Source organism: Ochotona curzoniae, unplaced genomic scaffold (genome assembly GCF_017591425.1).
Source record: "Ochotona curzoniae isolate NIBS_2020 unplaced genomic scaffold, NIBS_Ocur_1.0 contig_64, whole genome shotgun sequence".
NCBI classification, from domain to species: domain Eukaryota; kingdom Metazoa; phylum Chordata; class Mammalia; order Lagomorpha; family Ochotonidae; genus Ochotona; species Ochotona curzoniae.
The window spans coordinates 39,483,113-39,500,182 of record NW_024466502.1 but is presented as its reverse complement, the minus strand read 5'-3'; the positions used below and the strand labels follow the sequence as shown (position 1 = coordinate 39,500,182).

Sequence of the window (17,070 nt, the reverse complement as noted above, 5' to 3'; positions counted from 1 at the left end):
TTCTGGCTAGCCTTTTAGGCATGTAATTCATATTTTATCAAAGATAGTTCCTATACTACTGTATAATGTATACTTGTAAGCACATAAGCCCGAGTTACAGTGGAAAACACTGTTCCAAAGCTGACATTTATCTGTTGTGTTGCTTAAAGGTAAACTTCAAAATTTATAATAGTTGTCTTTTAATCTAGACTAAATCAGAGAGATGAGGTCACTTAACTTTTTTTCAACAATTTTCAAAACACAAAACAATATTTATGTCTGAGGCTGTGTCGCAGTAATTTAACAACAACAAAAAGCACCATTTTACCATGGAATTTATTTTGTCTGTGATATTCAAACCCATCAAGAAAGTTCAGAGAGATACCCATAAAATTATTCCATTCACCTTATGGTTAGTGGGAAAAGAGAAATACCCCTTGAAGAACAAAAACCAGGATGTGAGAGTAAGGACTCCTATGGGGTAGAGGCACCAAATCAAGTGTCTTCCAATTTGGACTTGCAGTAGGGATAGACTGAAATGGGTAGAGAAAAGGTAAAGCAGGCTCACCGGGGGACAGCTTTGTTTTCACAAGCAGGTGATGTACTTATTTATCTAATGACCAAGTAAAGTGACTGTATCTTACAGAACCACCTGAGAGCCCTGACTTGACACTGGATTTGTGCTCAGATTGAGACTTACCTTCTCGATTCTCATGTTTTCCTTCCAGGGGGAAGAGACACAGCAGGGCTGGGGGGCAAAGGAGGTCCCTACCGGCTGGATGCAGGCCACTCAGTGTACCAGATCTCTGATGCTGAAAAAGATGCAGTGCCCGAAGAGGTCAAAAGAGCCGCGCGAGAGATGGGCCAGAGAGCATTTCAGCAGAGGTTGGTGATGGTCCTGCCACCTCTGCAATTGTGCTGTCAACCATGTATACATATGCACAGACTTGCATACACACACACACACCTACTGCCTGATATATGCTAAGACCTCCTGATGCAGAGGCTTTCCACTCTTGGCAGTGTGAAGGCCAGGGTCAGTGGCCTAGGTCAGCGTGGTGGTTCAGCAAGTTACACCATCACCAGTAAGCAGCATCCCAAATGGGCACCAGTTGTCTTCAGCTACCACACTTCTGATCCAGCTGCCTACTAATGTGCTTGGGAGAGCAGTGGAAGTTGACTGAGTGCTTGTGTCCCCACCACCCTACTTTAGTTGGGTTCAAGGCTCCTGGCTTTGGCCTGGCCCACCTCTGGCCATTGTGGTTATTTGTGGAGTGAACTAACAAATGAAGGATTCTCTCTCCCTCTCTAATTAATTTCTCTCTTGCTCGCTCTTTCTCTCTCTCTTTATAATTCTGCTTTTCAAATAAATAAGTAAACCTCTTAGAAAAGGAAAAGGTCAATGGATAGGTCCTGGGAAGAGAAGGTTTAGAAAAGATTTAGAAAGTTCTGGAAGAAAAAAGAACCTACATGAGCATATTGTCATTGTTAGGAAGAATCGGCTTTCCTGCCCAAGTTAAGGAGGGGATCAGCTTGGAAGAGGAGGTGGTGGGGTTGGATGGACAACCTTGTCAGGTGGCAAAGACATTGACACCTAGGCAGATGAGCTTGTGTGCTCCAGGCATTGCACAGCTATTCTGGACCGCTTTGCACCTATGCAGAAAGCTAAGAATCCACATGCTGCTTTCACTAGATACCCTTGTGTGTTCTCCTAAAAGTGGAAAATACCAACCTCAAAAATGCCATTGTCCTCTTTCAGATTGAGGGCTTGAAGCTGTGGTTCGGGAAGCAGATTTACATGCCTGTGTTCTGTGAAGGGTGGGTTAATTTAAAAAAAAAAAAAAGCAATCTCTGGTGTCTGTGAATTATGAAATTCCTCCCACGGAGAACATCTGGTGCTTCATCACTTGCCTGCCACGCTTCCACATCCTGCAAGTAAACAGTAGAGAACAATAGAGAGGAGAATGCAAGCCCTGCCTGCCTGCCGCACCCGCAGGAAAGCCTGCAAGCTCTGGGGCACTGGTGGGCTCAGCAAGTAAGTCTCTGCCATTCCACTGGCAGACCACACTTGAAGCTGCTCCTCCAAAAGTAGGGGTCTCGACTCTTTCTCCCAGAGAGGGTTATGCGGATAGTTTACCATCAGAAAATAAAAGCTTTGGAAGCTGCTCCAGGGGAAAAAAAAGTACTTTGTTAAAAATCATTCTACATTTCCTATTAATAATATTCCCATCTAGTAAAAGATACGATTAGATATATATAGTAATTTCCTGTCCCCTCAGAAAGCTCCAATTGTTTCCAGGTTCAAAACTCCACAAGAAATTGTCCAGTCTGAGTCTCTGCCCAAGTGGAGAGAGTACCTAGCACACCGGTAGTTCACAGGAAGGCAGGAGACCGTGCAGCAGAGCTGGGGCTCAAGCACCCAGTCCTTGTCTGCTTGCCAGATACCCAAGGGAGCCTGGTTCTGTTAAGGACCATTGGCTCACAGTGAGAAGAGGCCAAGAGGCATCCGTAGAGAAATCTCATCCTGAGTAAGAGAGACTACTAGAAGGCTAAGAGAAAGGAGGTGGACCAGGGTGTGAGAAATCCAGAAAGTGGGGAAGGGAACAAATGAAAACACATGGAGAGCTTCAGCCAGGAGCATAGCCGAGTGCTAAGAGAAAGATGTTGCTCTTTTCAGGCAGAAGTGAGACTTTGATCCCGTTTGATGAGTATTCCATATAGTATTGCTCAAGATGCTTCTTTCACTTTTTGGTAAGGAACTTTTCAAACATAAAAGGAAAGGAAAACTTGTAACAATCTCTATGGACCCAACCCCCCCAACTTTGAGAAGAAAAATCTGGAAACCCAGTGTCCACTCCTAGATTAACATGAAACTTACCCGAATGTTCTATTATCTCATTGTAAATATTCCAGTGTGTCTCTGTAATGTGGAAACTCAGCAAAATTCAGGCACACAATACCATTATTATGTCTTAAAAAGCAGTAATTCTTTAGTCATCAAATAATCCGCTTTAAAGCTGTGCTGCCCTTCCAGGCACATGCCGAATGACATCGCACCCTGTGATTTATGCTTTTACAGCACCCTGCACCTTTGCTCCAAAAGGCTTACCACTGGCTCCTGGTTTTATTATTTGTGTAATTAGTTGATTGTCTCTGCAGGGACTGTATTTCTCCAGGGCAAGAATTTATGCTTTGTACTCTAGTGCAACCTTAGAGCCTACACCCAGGACCAGACATATGGCAAATAATCCTGTACATTTGTGGAATCAGTAATACACTCATGCATGCAGATAATGGTGTCATCTTTTAGAACCAGCCACGGAGACTGGCTGGAATGAGGCAGGCCCAGCCCTTAACCAGAAGGTCCATTCTGTTGCCTCGAAGAATGTAGTCCTACTGACAGGTTCTTGACATCATCATCAACCTAGCATTTAGTTAGTGTTCATTTCTATCTGGTTTTAACCCAGATGCCTGTCCATACAGATCACAAATTGCTTAACTCAAGCCAACTAACAGAGGGAGACAAGCATCAGACATGCATAAAATGGAACAGAAATATTACACCAAGAAAAAGTGAATGAGCTAGACAATGAAGTACTCGTGCACACTTTAAAAAGCATTTAGAGTGAGCACCAGCTGGGGGAAATTGTCTCCGCTACCATTTGCAAAACTAATCAGCCTCACACAGGGGTCTCAGCTTATGTTTGTCTTCCCTCAAAATTGATTTTAAATTATAGTGCTTAAATCTGAACTATAAGAAGTAAAATGAGAACTAAGATTCCCAGACTCTTACGTAACAATAAATATACCCTTTATAAATACACTGTGCCAAAGAGGTGAAGTTTGCATGCAGAGTGCTAGGATATGAAGCATCTGGGCCCTGCAGCTTTGATCAGTTAGCAGAAGGAGAAAGAAATATGTTCCACTCGTTTTATGGGCTTGAAGGTTTGAGAAATGGGGAGGTAGTCTGATCCAGAGGCGAAAATTACCTGTTTTCTTTCTCCATGATCTGCTTTGGTCTTCATCTTTCAGAAATGTTTGGCAGGTTTGAACACCATTTAGCCAATCTTCTGAAATATGATAAAATCTGGAATATGATTTCCACATTTCTTCACAGTTAAGAGAGCATGTGGAGTGGTTTCAGAGGCAATATGATGGCTCCAGAGGTAACCCCTATAACTGGAGCTACTTATAAATTCTCTGCAAAAGCCATTCTGGCTTCAGGTGACTTACTAATGTGTGCACTGATATGTAAAAGGGTATGTTGTGTGTTTGCAAGCATAGGTTATGTTTTCTTCTCCTTCCCCTCCCACCACCATAAACATACCCCAAAGGCAAGCTATGTCTACATTATTCCTGACTGGTAACAACCCGCTTTATTTAAGAAAGATGCATTGGCTTCTTAAGTATGAAGTGGGTAGGCAGCATACCTTGTGGTGTTCTGTCAGCCTTCATACTTGACACATAACTTAACAGAAATGTATAGAGAGCTCAGAGATTGTCCAAACAAAATGTTGATAAGCCTTGAGACAGTCAATTGTATGTGAGTATGTGTATTTCTTCTTGATAAAAGGAATATACATATATATGCACATATATGTGTATATATGTTTGTTTTTACATATAAACATATAAATTACTTTTTGTTTTTAAAGCAGTTACTAGAGTTAGATGTGCACCTTGCAATAGCACCCTGATAGACAACTATCCAGCTGTCATAGTGGCCTTGTCTGCATTTCCCTTTTGGTAGTGTTTTCAAAGTGCTGTCCAACAGCATTTACTGAATGCCACTGTGTGCCAGGCACTGTGCCAGGTACTAGAGATTCAAAGAAATAAATAAGATGTAATTCTTTTCCAAGAAGAATAAATCTGAAAGCATCAGAGTAAACCTCATGTAACAAATACTATTTTCACTGAATTTTTGGTTTGTTATACACAGTTGTATTTACTGGTTCTCAATAGAAAATGTATTTCCTACAGTGGGAGAGAAAAATTTGAAAATGCTGACATTTCAAATTTGAATATGACAGAAGAAAATAGAACTTTTATTAAGGCAATAGGCTATACATGTTCCATAGTAAATGTCCATACAAATGTTCATACAAAATGGTCTGTTTTTCCCATAAGAACAAGCTAAACTTAATAGGATGTGACTGTTAATCTGAGTCTTGAAACCTAAACTTCCGATAGCTAACTCACGTGGTAACAGCAAGAGGTATCAGTTCTATGGTCACCTGATCCTAGCACTGAGTGGTTATTTGTTTTAAGATATGTTTTATTTATTTGAAATGAAGAGTTATAGAGAGGAAGGGAGAGACGAAAAGAGAGCTCTTTTACCTACTGGCTTACACTCAATAGCCACATGGCCATGGCCAGATCAAATCCCGAAGCCAAAAGCTTCTTGCAGATCTCCCACATGGGTATAGGGGTCCGAAGACTGGGGCCATTTTCTACTGCTTTCCCAGGTGCATTGTGGACACAGCACTGCAAAACCCAAAAGAGGTCTCAATGATCGCCCCTCTACTTCAGCAGAGAAGTAGAGGCAGAGAGATCTCCCACCTGCCTACTCACTTTGTGCTGGCAATTCCAGCAGGGTCTCCCACTACCTGAACCATCTCCTGCAGTCTGCCAGGATGTGCGTTAGCAGGGAGCTGGAATTGGGAAAGGATCCAAGTCTCAAACATGAGCACTCTGACACAGGATGCAGCATCTCCATTGGCATCTAAACCCAAACACCCCTAAGATGATGAATTTCAAGTAATCCTGAGCCTTATTTTGATTGAGGGCATTCTTTTTTTTTTTTTTTTGGCTTATTGTGACTCAAGTGCCATGGTAGACCCTGTAGATATAAAGAGGAGGTAGATTCAGCCCTTACTAGAAGCACAGGTCTACTGGAAAGACAGAAGCAGATAACCAGTGCACAGCTAGTAAATGCCCTGAGGGAGGAATGGAATGAAAATAGGGCACAGACTCAGAGAAAGCCATCATTGACTTGAGTCCTACAAGGTATGTTGGAGTGAACAGCCGAAGAGGTGGAAGAGACACTTCCAGAAGTACCAAGGTGTGGCCCCACTGTGTGCAGACAGCTGTCTGTAGGCCCAGGGACTGCAGCAGAAACAAGTGGTAACAGGTGATGAAAAGGGGCAGTGAACTGAGAGAAGGGAGGTTATAAAGTTTAAAAACCACAATAAAAGGAAAACGCGATGTCCTATTTACGCTGTCAGCAATTTTAGAAAACTCTCATATTAGAATACATAGTAACACATTAGTGCGTATTCTTTGAACTTGCACCAAAAATGAACTTATCATTTAATTTTATTTTTCACACAAGCCTTTCAAAGTACTCTCCTGCATGATTTAAGCTGCTTTTTCCCCCTCCGGTTCTAGGCTAAAGGAGATCCAAATGAGTGAATACGATGCTGCGACCTATGAAAGGTTTTCAGGTGCTGTTCGTCGGCAAGTGCACTCCCTCCGAATTATCCTGGATAATTTGCAGGTAAGTCTTCCATGTACAGACCAAGCAGAGATTTTGAGTCCAGAACTTAACCCATTCCAGAACTTTTAGAGAAGATATCCAGACCCCAGTCAGCCAGTCAGAGAAACAGTTCTTCAACACCAAACTGCCCACATAAAGCTGGACGCTCTCCCGTAGCTCTGTGATTGAATTCCTGAAAGGAAAAGTGGCTGACCTCACCTTCCTGCCTGTCCAGGAAGCTGTCATTTTACCAGTCACTCTAGCAGACACCCAACTTCCTGATCTACCTCCTAACCACCATCCCAGCCTGCCCAGACACCAACATAAGATCTGTGAGCATCTCATCTCTACTGGGAATTTATAAATGGAAATCTCTTCTACAAGTGAGCTTGCCATCACCAAAGAATCAGGAGTGTCTGGGATCACCCAGCTTGTCCATTCTCTGTGCTTCCCAGCATCGCCGCCTCCTGCCCTTTTCCTGGCCATGTTGTCCACCTTTTTCAATTTCACAAAACCATTTCTGTTTATGAACCACTTGATAGTGTCATTACTTCCTGAAAATGCTAAGATGTGGTAGAACTTCCTAAGCCATGCTATTATTTAAAGATTTTACATTTGAAAGTATACCATGTCAATTTGCACAATTCTCCCCTAAAATCACAAAGAAAAGTCAGATGATCTTGTCTGCAGAGAAGGCAACGGCTCTTTTGGGGGCAGAGCCCAGGGCTGGGAACTGAGTCAGGACGCCATCTCCTCTCCACTGTGCAATTCTGAAGTGTTTTTAATTGGTTTCCTCCAGTTATGCCCTTGCCCTCTTTGGTTCCTACTTGGAGCTGTTCTTTTGAAGGAAGTTTTATTGTTTTATTGACAGACACTAGCAGGTAGGAGTTCTGTGACACTGTTTTAATCCACTACCTTCACCCCAAATTCTGGGAAATCGTCACTTTTAAGAATATTTAATCTGTGTCAAAAGATTAGGAAAATGATTAATTAGGTGGCTAGTTTTGAAGCTTGAAGAATGTAGAAAATAAGTCATTTGCTTTGAAAATGTCAAATGAGGACTGGCATTGTGGTAGAGTGGAGTAAACCACAGCTTACTATGCCAACAACATGTCATATCTGAACACTGGTTCTTATCCTGGTTTCAATCCAGCTTCCTGCTGATGTACCTTGGAAAGCAGTGATTGGGACCCAAGTGCCTGGGCCCCTGCCATGTTACACACCAGGATGGAGCAGCTGGCTCTTGGCTTTAGCCTGGTCCAACCATGCCTATTGTGGCAGTTTGGGAAGTAAACCAGCGGATGGGAGATTCTCTTCTCTCTCCTATTCTATCTTTTATTGTTCTGCCTTTCAAAGAAATGAATAAAGAGATATAAATGTAAATGAAAAAAACATTTTTTAAAAAATCTGTATGCAACAATATAGGAAAAACACTGTAGGGTTTTATCTAAACTGAATAACCTGGCAGTGAATGATTTAATTTTCTGCCGTAGTCCCTCACTTGTATTCCTTGTCCTGAGTATTGAAGGCATGATCAACTGCGTGGTGAGCTCTGAGCTTCAGGACAAAGTGCTGGTTGTGTAAGGGCTAATATGACTGGCTCACAGGATGAGAAGGTTGTGGAAATGAGGCTTATACTAAGACTAAAAGGATGAGTATAATTCAGTCCTTCACTCAATTCTTAAGTTCTTCTTGTACACCAGGAATTAGTGTCAGAAAATAAAATACAGCCCCTACCTTCAAAGAAGGAACTCAAAGAAGACAACTCCTCTCTAATTAAAAAAAAATCTATTTTTTAATATTCTTAAATGGATCAGGTGAGTATTAAATATGTTCAGAGTAACATTGCATCAGGGAAGTTTTTATTCTCTTCACCCCTGGAATATTTTTTAAAATCAGAGAAGTTAGAAAATAGTTTTTGGATATGCAGGAGGTTAAAACAATTTAATTTTTGAATGAGTATGGAAAACAGCTGTAGAACTTTCATCTCTGGAAATCGTTGTTAATATCACCAACATTGTAGCATATAGTGGGCATTGATTGAGCATTTACCATGTGTTGAGCTCTCTCTTCAGTGCCTTACATTGTCAACATCATTAACAAGATTGTCATCATAATCATCGTCCTGATGGAAGTTCCAGCTCTAACACCAGACAGCCTTTGGTAAAATGGGAATGACAGGCAGCAGTGCGGCAGATTGAAGATCAACTCAGGCAACAAGTGTATGCCGTGTGGAACAGCACATAGTACGCAGCACGTGTCCCTGAGGGGCTGACTTCATCAGCACTATCTTCCCCAACCTGGAAACCAGGCCAGGTCCCTAATCGAGTACCTTATCTTCATTGTGCTGTTTATTCTCTATTATTGTCTATCTTTGATAGGGAATGAACATACAAGTATTTTCAATTCTAAGACTTTCATGAAATACAGGTATTTTCTACCATCTTATAAATGAGGGAATTGAAAATTAGAAAGATGTTATAACTTTTCATGGGTTATGTGGCCAGATAAGCATATGTCTGAGGCCAAAAATCAGGTTCTTATTACCTGTTACTCCTCCAACTACACAGTTCCATAAGAGGTATAAGTCTCACGTGTGCTAAAAGTGCCAACTCAGCATTTCCAGGTGTTTCCATTACTACATTTTTATTTTTAATCCTTAGGCCAATTATCGTCAGGTAGACTTTCTGGTTGTCAGTTTATAGAGATGGGGGTAGATAAAAAGATACCAGGACCAAGAGTGGACAAGGCCATGTGGAGAACATGAAACTGCAGTTGATAATTAAAGCAAACTGTGATTTCATCCCCTAGCTCTTTCGAGGTTGCTATGTGTAATCCCAGTAACCATGGATGTTTTCTGGGTGACCAGCCCAAAGTCTGCCCAGGCAGTAGCAGATCATCATTGAAGGTAACTTTTCAAAACATGCCTCATGGCACATGCCAACTCGTGCAGCTGGGTGGAGGTCTGAGGAACATGAAGGGCTGTAGCTAACACCCATGTGAACAGGTGCTTCTAGTATGTGTCTGTACTACAACACGTGTCAGTCTTCTCTGGTAAGATGGCTTTTGTCAGAAACCTTCCCTGGATGCGGCCTGATTCTGTATGTGATATCCCTGAGTTTTGGTGATTGGACCTTTTTTCCTCTCCTGAATAGGTAGCAAACAACTTTCTCATCAGAATAGTAGGATGGATAAATACATTCAGCTATGCTTGGGGCTCAATCTCAATCTCTGGCTGCAGGCTTCCCTAACAAAACAAAGGAGCCATTTCCACAAAAAAAAAAGGTCCTGACTTAATCATGTCTTCTCGCCTGTGTTTTTCTAATCTATAATTAGTAATTTCATTTGCAGCCTAAACTCAATTAACTTTTCTCTGATTGCCTTGGCTAGCATGGTATCTTCATGACCCAGTAAGTATCTTCCTTTCTTCTTGTCTGGTGTTTCAGAATGAACACTGTTCATGTGAATAGTGGTGTTGATCACTAACTTGTGCTTGGCACTGAGGGCATAAAGGTTGGTAAGATTCCTTCCCTATACTAAGAAAATCCTAGGCTGAAGGAAGAGAGGAGATGAGCATCTGGATGGATCCTTTCAGTTTAATATGCTAAATGCCTGGAGAGAGGGTTGCCCTGAGTGGGACAGAATCCCAGGGGAAAGAAACCCCAGGTTATGTTCTGAAGGACAGGATGCCTAAGCTAATTCTTGGAGGATGCAGGGCCGTGACCCAGACCCAGACAGAGAAGCAGAGAAACATCACAAGCTATCTGAGGCTTGAGCCCAGGGCAGAAGCTGTCAGGTGACAGCCAGTGTGAGATGTACCAGGGGCATGAGGGCAGAAAGAGGGGTGATCAGTTATGAACTTACACTCCATTCTGAGTGCCTCCTTTGGTCTTAGAGAACAGAAAACATTTCCCCATTCCCTTTCTTAAGTCTGTGATAATGGTTTCCTTCATTGGACATTTACTGAATATATACTTGCCTTCAGTGATTAACCTTCTAGAGAAGATACAGGAAAGAGAAAACATTACAAAGAGGTTTTCAAAACGTTTGTGGAAATGCATTGACCCATGGGGAAAAATGGGAATGTTTCCAATAGAGAAATTATGCATTAATTTTATTTTTTGCATGAAAATACACATATTTTAAGTTTGTTTTTTCTATGTGTATTTTGAAGTACTTTTTAAAAAAATATTATTTGAAAGATTTGCAGAAAGAGAAGAAGAGACAGACAGAGATCTCCCATCTGCTGACTTATTCTCCAAATGGCCACTATGGCTGGAGCAGGGCCAGTCCAAAAACAGAATCCTGGAGCTTCTTCCAGATCTCCCATGTGGTGCAGGGATCCAAGGACTTGGCACATCCTCTGCTGCTTTCTCATGCATCATATGAACAGGGAACTGGCTCAGAACTGAAGTAGCCAGAACTCAAACCAGTGCTATACAGGGAGCTGGCAATGTGGGTAGAGGCTTAGCCCGCTCTACCATGGCATGGGCCCCAGGAAGTATTTTTATGTACTGTAATTAGGGAAGAAAACATAAAGCTGTTTGAAAAATAAAGTGATGTTGTATCTTTATCAGAAAGTTTTGAAGCCATGGAGGTAGGAAGTTTCACAGCAGAGAGAGGTGGAAGCCAGAAAGCAAATCATAAAGCTCTTACATTTATTTGGGTGAGATGTGGTAGAAACCAGGGTGTTTTAAGATGAAAACAAAAACAGAAGGACCAGGAGACAGCGACTGACTGAATGTGGGGTCAGGGAGATGGTGAGGGTTCAAGCCTCAGAGGACAGAAATATGGGATGCAGTGAAATGCGAAACTTGCCAACAAAGCACTTGCTTGTTTTGAATATTAGCATGTTCTCTCACTACTGGAACACCTTGGTATAAATAGCAAGTGTGATATTTGAAATTTTTTTACCATGTCAATCTGAACTACAGAGGCAAAGCTAGGACCAGAGAAGATTACAAATCTATAGCTATGTGTCTCTATAAGTGTATGGTAGTCTGTATGGGAGGCATCCCAAGCCAAGAGAGACGTGTTACCTAAAGCAAGAGTCTAGAATGAAGGGAAGGGAAGAGTAAAGAACCACGTCGTAGAACTTCTGCATTGCAGAAAGAGCAGCAAAGTGCTCTGATAGGATCACCTCTGTTCCAGGCCACTGTGAGAGGACAGCTTCAACCCAGGGCAGCCTAGGAAAATAGTCCTGACTTTCAAGCTGTACAAGCAGGGGCATCTTGCTTGGTCTTCGCCAGAAGACCAGCAAAATCATAGAAAGCTATAAACAGCAAGAAACCTATGTGATAGTAGAATTTAGGATGGGATGCTAGTGACATCCAAGAAAGTTTGAGTTTTGCTAAATAAGGTGTCACAACATCCCCACCAAAGAAAACTCAAAAAGCTTACCAAGACAGGTAGCATTACCAGCAGGTGAATAAGACACGGTAAAATCTCACAAATGTGGCTCAGCAGGTGAGAGGGGGGAAAGGAGAGTCTTAGAGATTGTGAGGTGCAGATCACATGGCTTCCATACTGTTGCTACTGGGAGCAGTGCTGGCGAGGGATCCAGGTGCAGAGATCTAGGTTTCAAGCAATGGCTACAACAAGCAGTAAGCTGGAAGGGAAGTAATACTGGGGAAGGGGCCAGCCCAGCCCCAACTTAAACGTGGCTCCTAGATCAAAGAGACAAATGCTGACAAGTTGTCCCTATGGCAGTGATTTTTCCAAACCAAATAAAAAACGTTCTGGAGACAAAGTCCTCATGCTGGGTCCTTCCGCAGTTCCAATTCCGTCCCTACAGAGTTCTTGAGCTGGTCATAGAGATTTAATTCAACATCCTGCCACCAGGTTGTAGTCCTCAAGGAAAGCTTTATATAGTAACTAAGTGGTTCATAAATGAAACTGGGGAGAAGCCACCCATCTGTCCCTGAAGGGCTATAACCATCTCATCATTGAAAGTAAGGACATCAGGGCCCAGCACAATTGCCTACTGGGCTAAATCCACACTTTGCATGCACTGAGATCACATATGGGCTCCAGTTCATGTCCTGGCTGCTCCCTTCCCATCCAGCTCCCTGATTATGGCCTGGGAAAGCAGTAGAGGATGGCCCAAAGCCCTGGGACACCACACTCAAGTGGGAGACCCAGAAGAAGCTCCTGGCTTCAGACCAGCTTAACTCCAGCCATGTGGCCACTTGGAGAGTGAAAAAACAAATGAAAGTTCTTTGTCTCTGTCTTTCCTCCTCTCTGTGTATCTGACCTTTCAATAAAAATAACTAAATCTTTAAAAAAAAAAAAACTATAGGTTCCAGTGCAGTAGCCTAGTGGCTAAAGTCCTGGCCTTGCATGCACCGGGATACCATATGAGCACCAGTTTTAATCCCAGCTGCTGCACTTCACATCCAGCTCCCTGCTTGCAGCTTGGGAAGGCAGTAGAGGACGGCCCAAACCCTTGGCACTCTGCACCCATGTGGGAGACCTGGAAGAAGCTCCTGGCTCCTAACTTTGGATTAGCTCAGCTCCGGCCATTATGGCCACTGGAGGAGCAAACCCTCAATGGAAGATCTTTCTCTCTGTTTCTCCTGTTCTTTGTAAATCTGCCTTTCAAATAAAAACAAATAAATCTTTTTAAAAACTTTGTGGGGAAAAAAGGACATCAGAAAGGCAATAGCTGGGGACCTGCAAGAAAGGTTGTATGCTGAGGCAAAGTACCAAGCATGCAAGATGTGAAAAAAGGCTGTGTAGTTGTCCAAAAAAATGTTCTTCAAGAAATACAAGATGTTTAGGAAACATCTGCTTTGTGTCTTGAGATTCAGAGAAACATAAGGTATGCGAAAGAAGGAATGGATTCAAAAGGATGTGGCTAAGAAGCAAGCAGCAGTAATAAGGGCATCAAATGCAGGAAGGAAAGATGATAAGAAAAGTAAAAGTTCAAGTTCAAAATTTGAAGCTATATTAAAAGAAGAAATAGTCTCAACTCAGCTTTAAGTCTGTACACTCCTGTGAGTGAAAACATTTCAAAGATTTTTTCAGACTAACAGAATAAATGAAGAGATAAGAAAGCTGATCAACTAAAACAGAGTGGGGAGCTTGCACACAGAGCCACGGCTGTCCCAGGAAGGCAAGTGCTCACTTAACAGGTACTGAGTAAACAAAGGAGAGTCCCATAGTAGACACCACCAAAGAAGGTACAAGAATAATCACCTGAGTGGTAGAACTGCACTGAGCCCAGGAGGAGCCCCAGGGTGCAGCCAGAGAACAATCCAAGCACCAGGCCGAGTGAAAGCAGACATACATGCACCTTGCCACAATGCTTGGACGTTAACATTTGAAAAATAAAAAATATCCTGAAGACATGCAAGGAGACAAAAAATGAGCGATTATCAGAAAATCAAAAGTGACACATGAGCTGTCCTGGAAAGACCAAATGCCACGGACAGAAGAATGTCTGCCTGGCTTTGGGGAAAAGCTTGAGGCCCACGTATTGTGTGTGGTGAAAGTACAGAGGTGGCAGAATGATATTTGCTGATCTTCAGTGTACCCTGGAAGCACTAAACACAGTATCATACCTAAATCATTGTGGCAAAATTGAACGACTATTTTAATATCAATAATAACTCACTTTAAAATATCATTTAAATGATTAATTTAGTATTTATTGTTTAGTTGAAAGAATTGCAGAGAGGTGGCGGGGGTTGGGAGGGAAAGACAGACAGAGGTCTTCCATCATTGGTTCACTCCCCAAATGGGCACTATGGCCAGAGCTGATCTGGTCCTAGGCTGGGAACGAGGATCTGTCTCCCATGTAGGTGCCAGAGTCTGGGGATTTGAGCCATCTTCTGATGCTTGCCCAGGCCCTAAATAGGGAGCTGAATTGGAAGTAGAGCAGCCAGGACTTGAACTGGCACCCATATGGGATCCTGGCACCCATATGGGATCCTGGCTAAACCACTGCACCAAAAGTTAATAATTTAATAGTAATAAACAGAGCCAAATTGATCACAGAATTTTAAAAAGCAAAAATCAAGAATTTGCATTAGTTTTGTGCAGCAATTTGTCTTTCAGGGACAACGCATGTTTCACTTTTGATTTTTGATAATAGCTCATTTTTTGGTGTCCTTATATGACTTCAGTATATTTCCTTTATTTTTTGAATGCTAAAGTCCAAGCATTATGGTAAGTTACCTATATCTTTTGTGCGTTGGGTGAATTAAATTGGTATGGAAGAGGAATAGCAAGCAGTCAAAACACAATCATCCATGTTTCATGTGGAAGACGCAAATGTTCTCATTCCTGAAATCATTAGAAAAATCAGTCTAGCAGATTTTATTTTAAACTCAATGTTAGGCTGGTATTTTTACACATATTTCTTATCTATTACAGCATTTTTTTTCTAGCACTCACTAGATGCAAGGGGGAGTGCCATGAATAAAATGAAAGTCAGGAGAGCAGTGGCTCTGGTGACAAGAAGTGCTGGCTTCAGTAAACGGCATGAAGACAAGGCAGCGCCAGAGATCACTAGGCAATGAAAGGAAGTGCCAGTGGATTAGGTGTGAGAGAAGGAGTCAAAGAGCTCCTAGGGCTGCAGCCCGAACAATGGGAAGGCTGGGATGGTCCATTGCCCTTTGCTGGGATGGGGGCGGGGGGTGGTACCCAGAAGCAGCTTTTCAGGCCTCAGGGTCTCAACTTGTTGAGAGTAAGATGACTATTACATATGCCCACCAACATGTGTGCTCCCCAACTTCCCTAAGGCATAACATTCTTAATTGTTTGTTTTTAATTTTCAAATGTTTCATTTATTTGAAAGAGAATCAGAGACACTACAGATGGAAAGCAGGATCTCCAGTCTGTTGGCTCACTCGCCAGATGCCTACAGCAGCCAAGACTGGGCCAGCCTGAAGCCCTGCGTCAAGAACTGGGCCTTCCTCATGGTAGGAGGCATCCATGTGGTTGAGTCATCACCTGCTTTTCTCGGGATGCACAATAGCAGGACTCTAACCCAAATACTGCCTCCCATGCAGGATAGGAGCATCCCAGGCAGCACCCCACCACTGCTCCCAGTGCCTGCCCCACAACATTTTTAGTTTAAAGACCTGAAATTATTGATTTACTGGCTGAAAAAAATGATTATATATAGTCACACAAAGTAATAATATAGGATCTAAGAGTATAAATTCTGAGAAAAATCATCTTTGCTGAGTACGTGTAAGCACCTTCCAAAGGGATGTTACTTCAGTAAGCAGGGAATTCCTTGGAAGAAAAAAATGCTTGCTTTCTCTTTTCTCTGACAGTTTTTCACTATTTAAAACTCCTAAGAACCCAACATTTATATTATATTTTCTTTCAAGTTTTTTTTTTTATTGGAAAGGTAGATTTATGGAGAAGAGCAAGAGAAAGATCTTCCATCCACTGGTTCACTCATCAAATGGCCACAACGGCTGATCAGAAACCAGGAGCCAAGAGCTTCCCCTAAGCCTCCCACGTGGGTGCAGGTCCCAGGCTTTGGGCCAACCTCCACTGCTTTCGCAGGCCAATCAGGAAGCTGGTTGAGAAGTGAAGCAGCTGGGACGTGCACCATATCAGATCCCAGCACTTGAAGGTGGAGGATTGTGCTAATCTGCCTATTGTAAAGTATTTTAAGTATGAGCTGCAGAGTAAAAACTTTCATTGTTTAAAAAAAAAATCACGATTTCCACTTATTATTTGTTATTTTATTAAGGATAAAAAGAAATTCTTGGGCCTGATATGGTAGGCTAGCAGCTAAAGTCCTTGCCTTGCACGAATTGGTATTCTGTATGGGCACCAGTTCTAATTCCAGCAGCCCTGATTCCCATCCAACTCCCCGCTTGTGGCCTGGGAAAGCAGTTCCAGATGTCCCAAAGCCTTGAGACCCTGTACTCATGTGGAACACCTGAAAGAGGCTCCTGGCTCCTGGCTTTGGATTGGCTCAGCTCCAGCCAATGTAGCCACTTAGGGAGTGAATCAATGGACAGATCTTCCTCTCTGTCTCTCCTCCTCTCTGTATATCTGGTTTTCCAATAAAAATGAAACAAATCTTTAAAAAAAAAGAAATTTCCCTTAATCACCAAATCTTTTTTGTTCAAATGGTACGGATAAGTAGCACAAAATTTTTGTGTTGGTTGAATAGTAATAGTAATAATAATGGAAACTAATGTTTATTAAGGAAACCGCTATTCCCCAGGTATCCTCAAACATCCATTCATAATTATGCATCCACCCAAGCAGGTACTTGCTAACATCAATATGTCTTATTCTGTGGAATACACACTCACTGCAAAAATTCTTATTGCCAATATCTTCATTAAACAAATTCTAGAGGAATAAAAATTGACTTGACTATAGGATTTGTAGGAAAAGGGAATCTTGATTAAGTGAAGACTTAGGATTAATCACAATGCTTTCAGCACTAAAATCACAGGATAATGTCACAAACCACACAATGAGTGGTTTTTGTCAAGTTTACTCATTCTGATGCTCTCAGCACAATGTGTCTGTGGATATGTGTGTATGTGTGTGTGTACTTTCTGGTTAACCAACTGCAAGTATTTCCCAGAAAACGAGTGAACCAGAATACATCATTCCCTGGGCATTTCTGTTAGTCT

At 42.2% G+C, this 17,070-nt stretch overlaps 1 protein-coding gene across 1 annotated transcript in view; it reads left to right on the top strand.

The window, feature by feature from the left end:
- Nucleotides 1-17,070, top strand: part of VWA8 (von Willebrand factor A domain containing 8) — a 333,428-nt gene that overhangs the window by 290,109 nt on the left and 26,249 nt on the right. The window contains exons 39-40 of the mRNA XM_040991347.1: nt 708-864; nt 6,367-6,475. Coding sequence (XP_040847281.1) covers nt 708-864; nt 6,367-6,475 — 266 coding nt within the window. The remainder of the gene's footprint in view (nt 1-707; nt 865-6,366; nt 6,476-17,070) is intronic.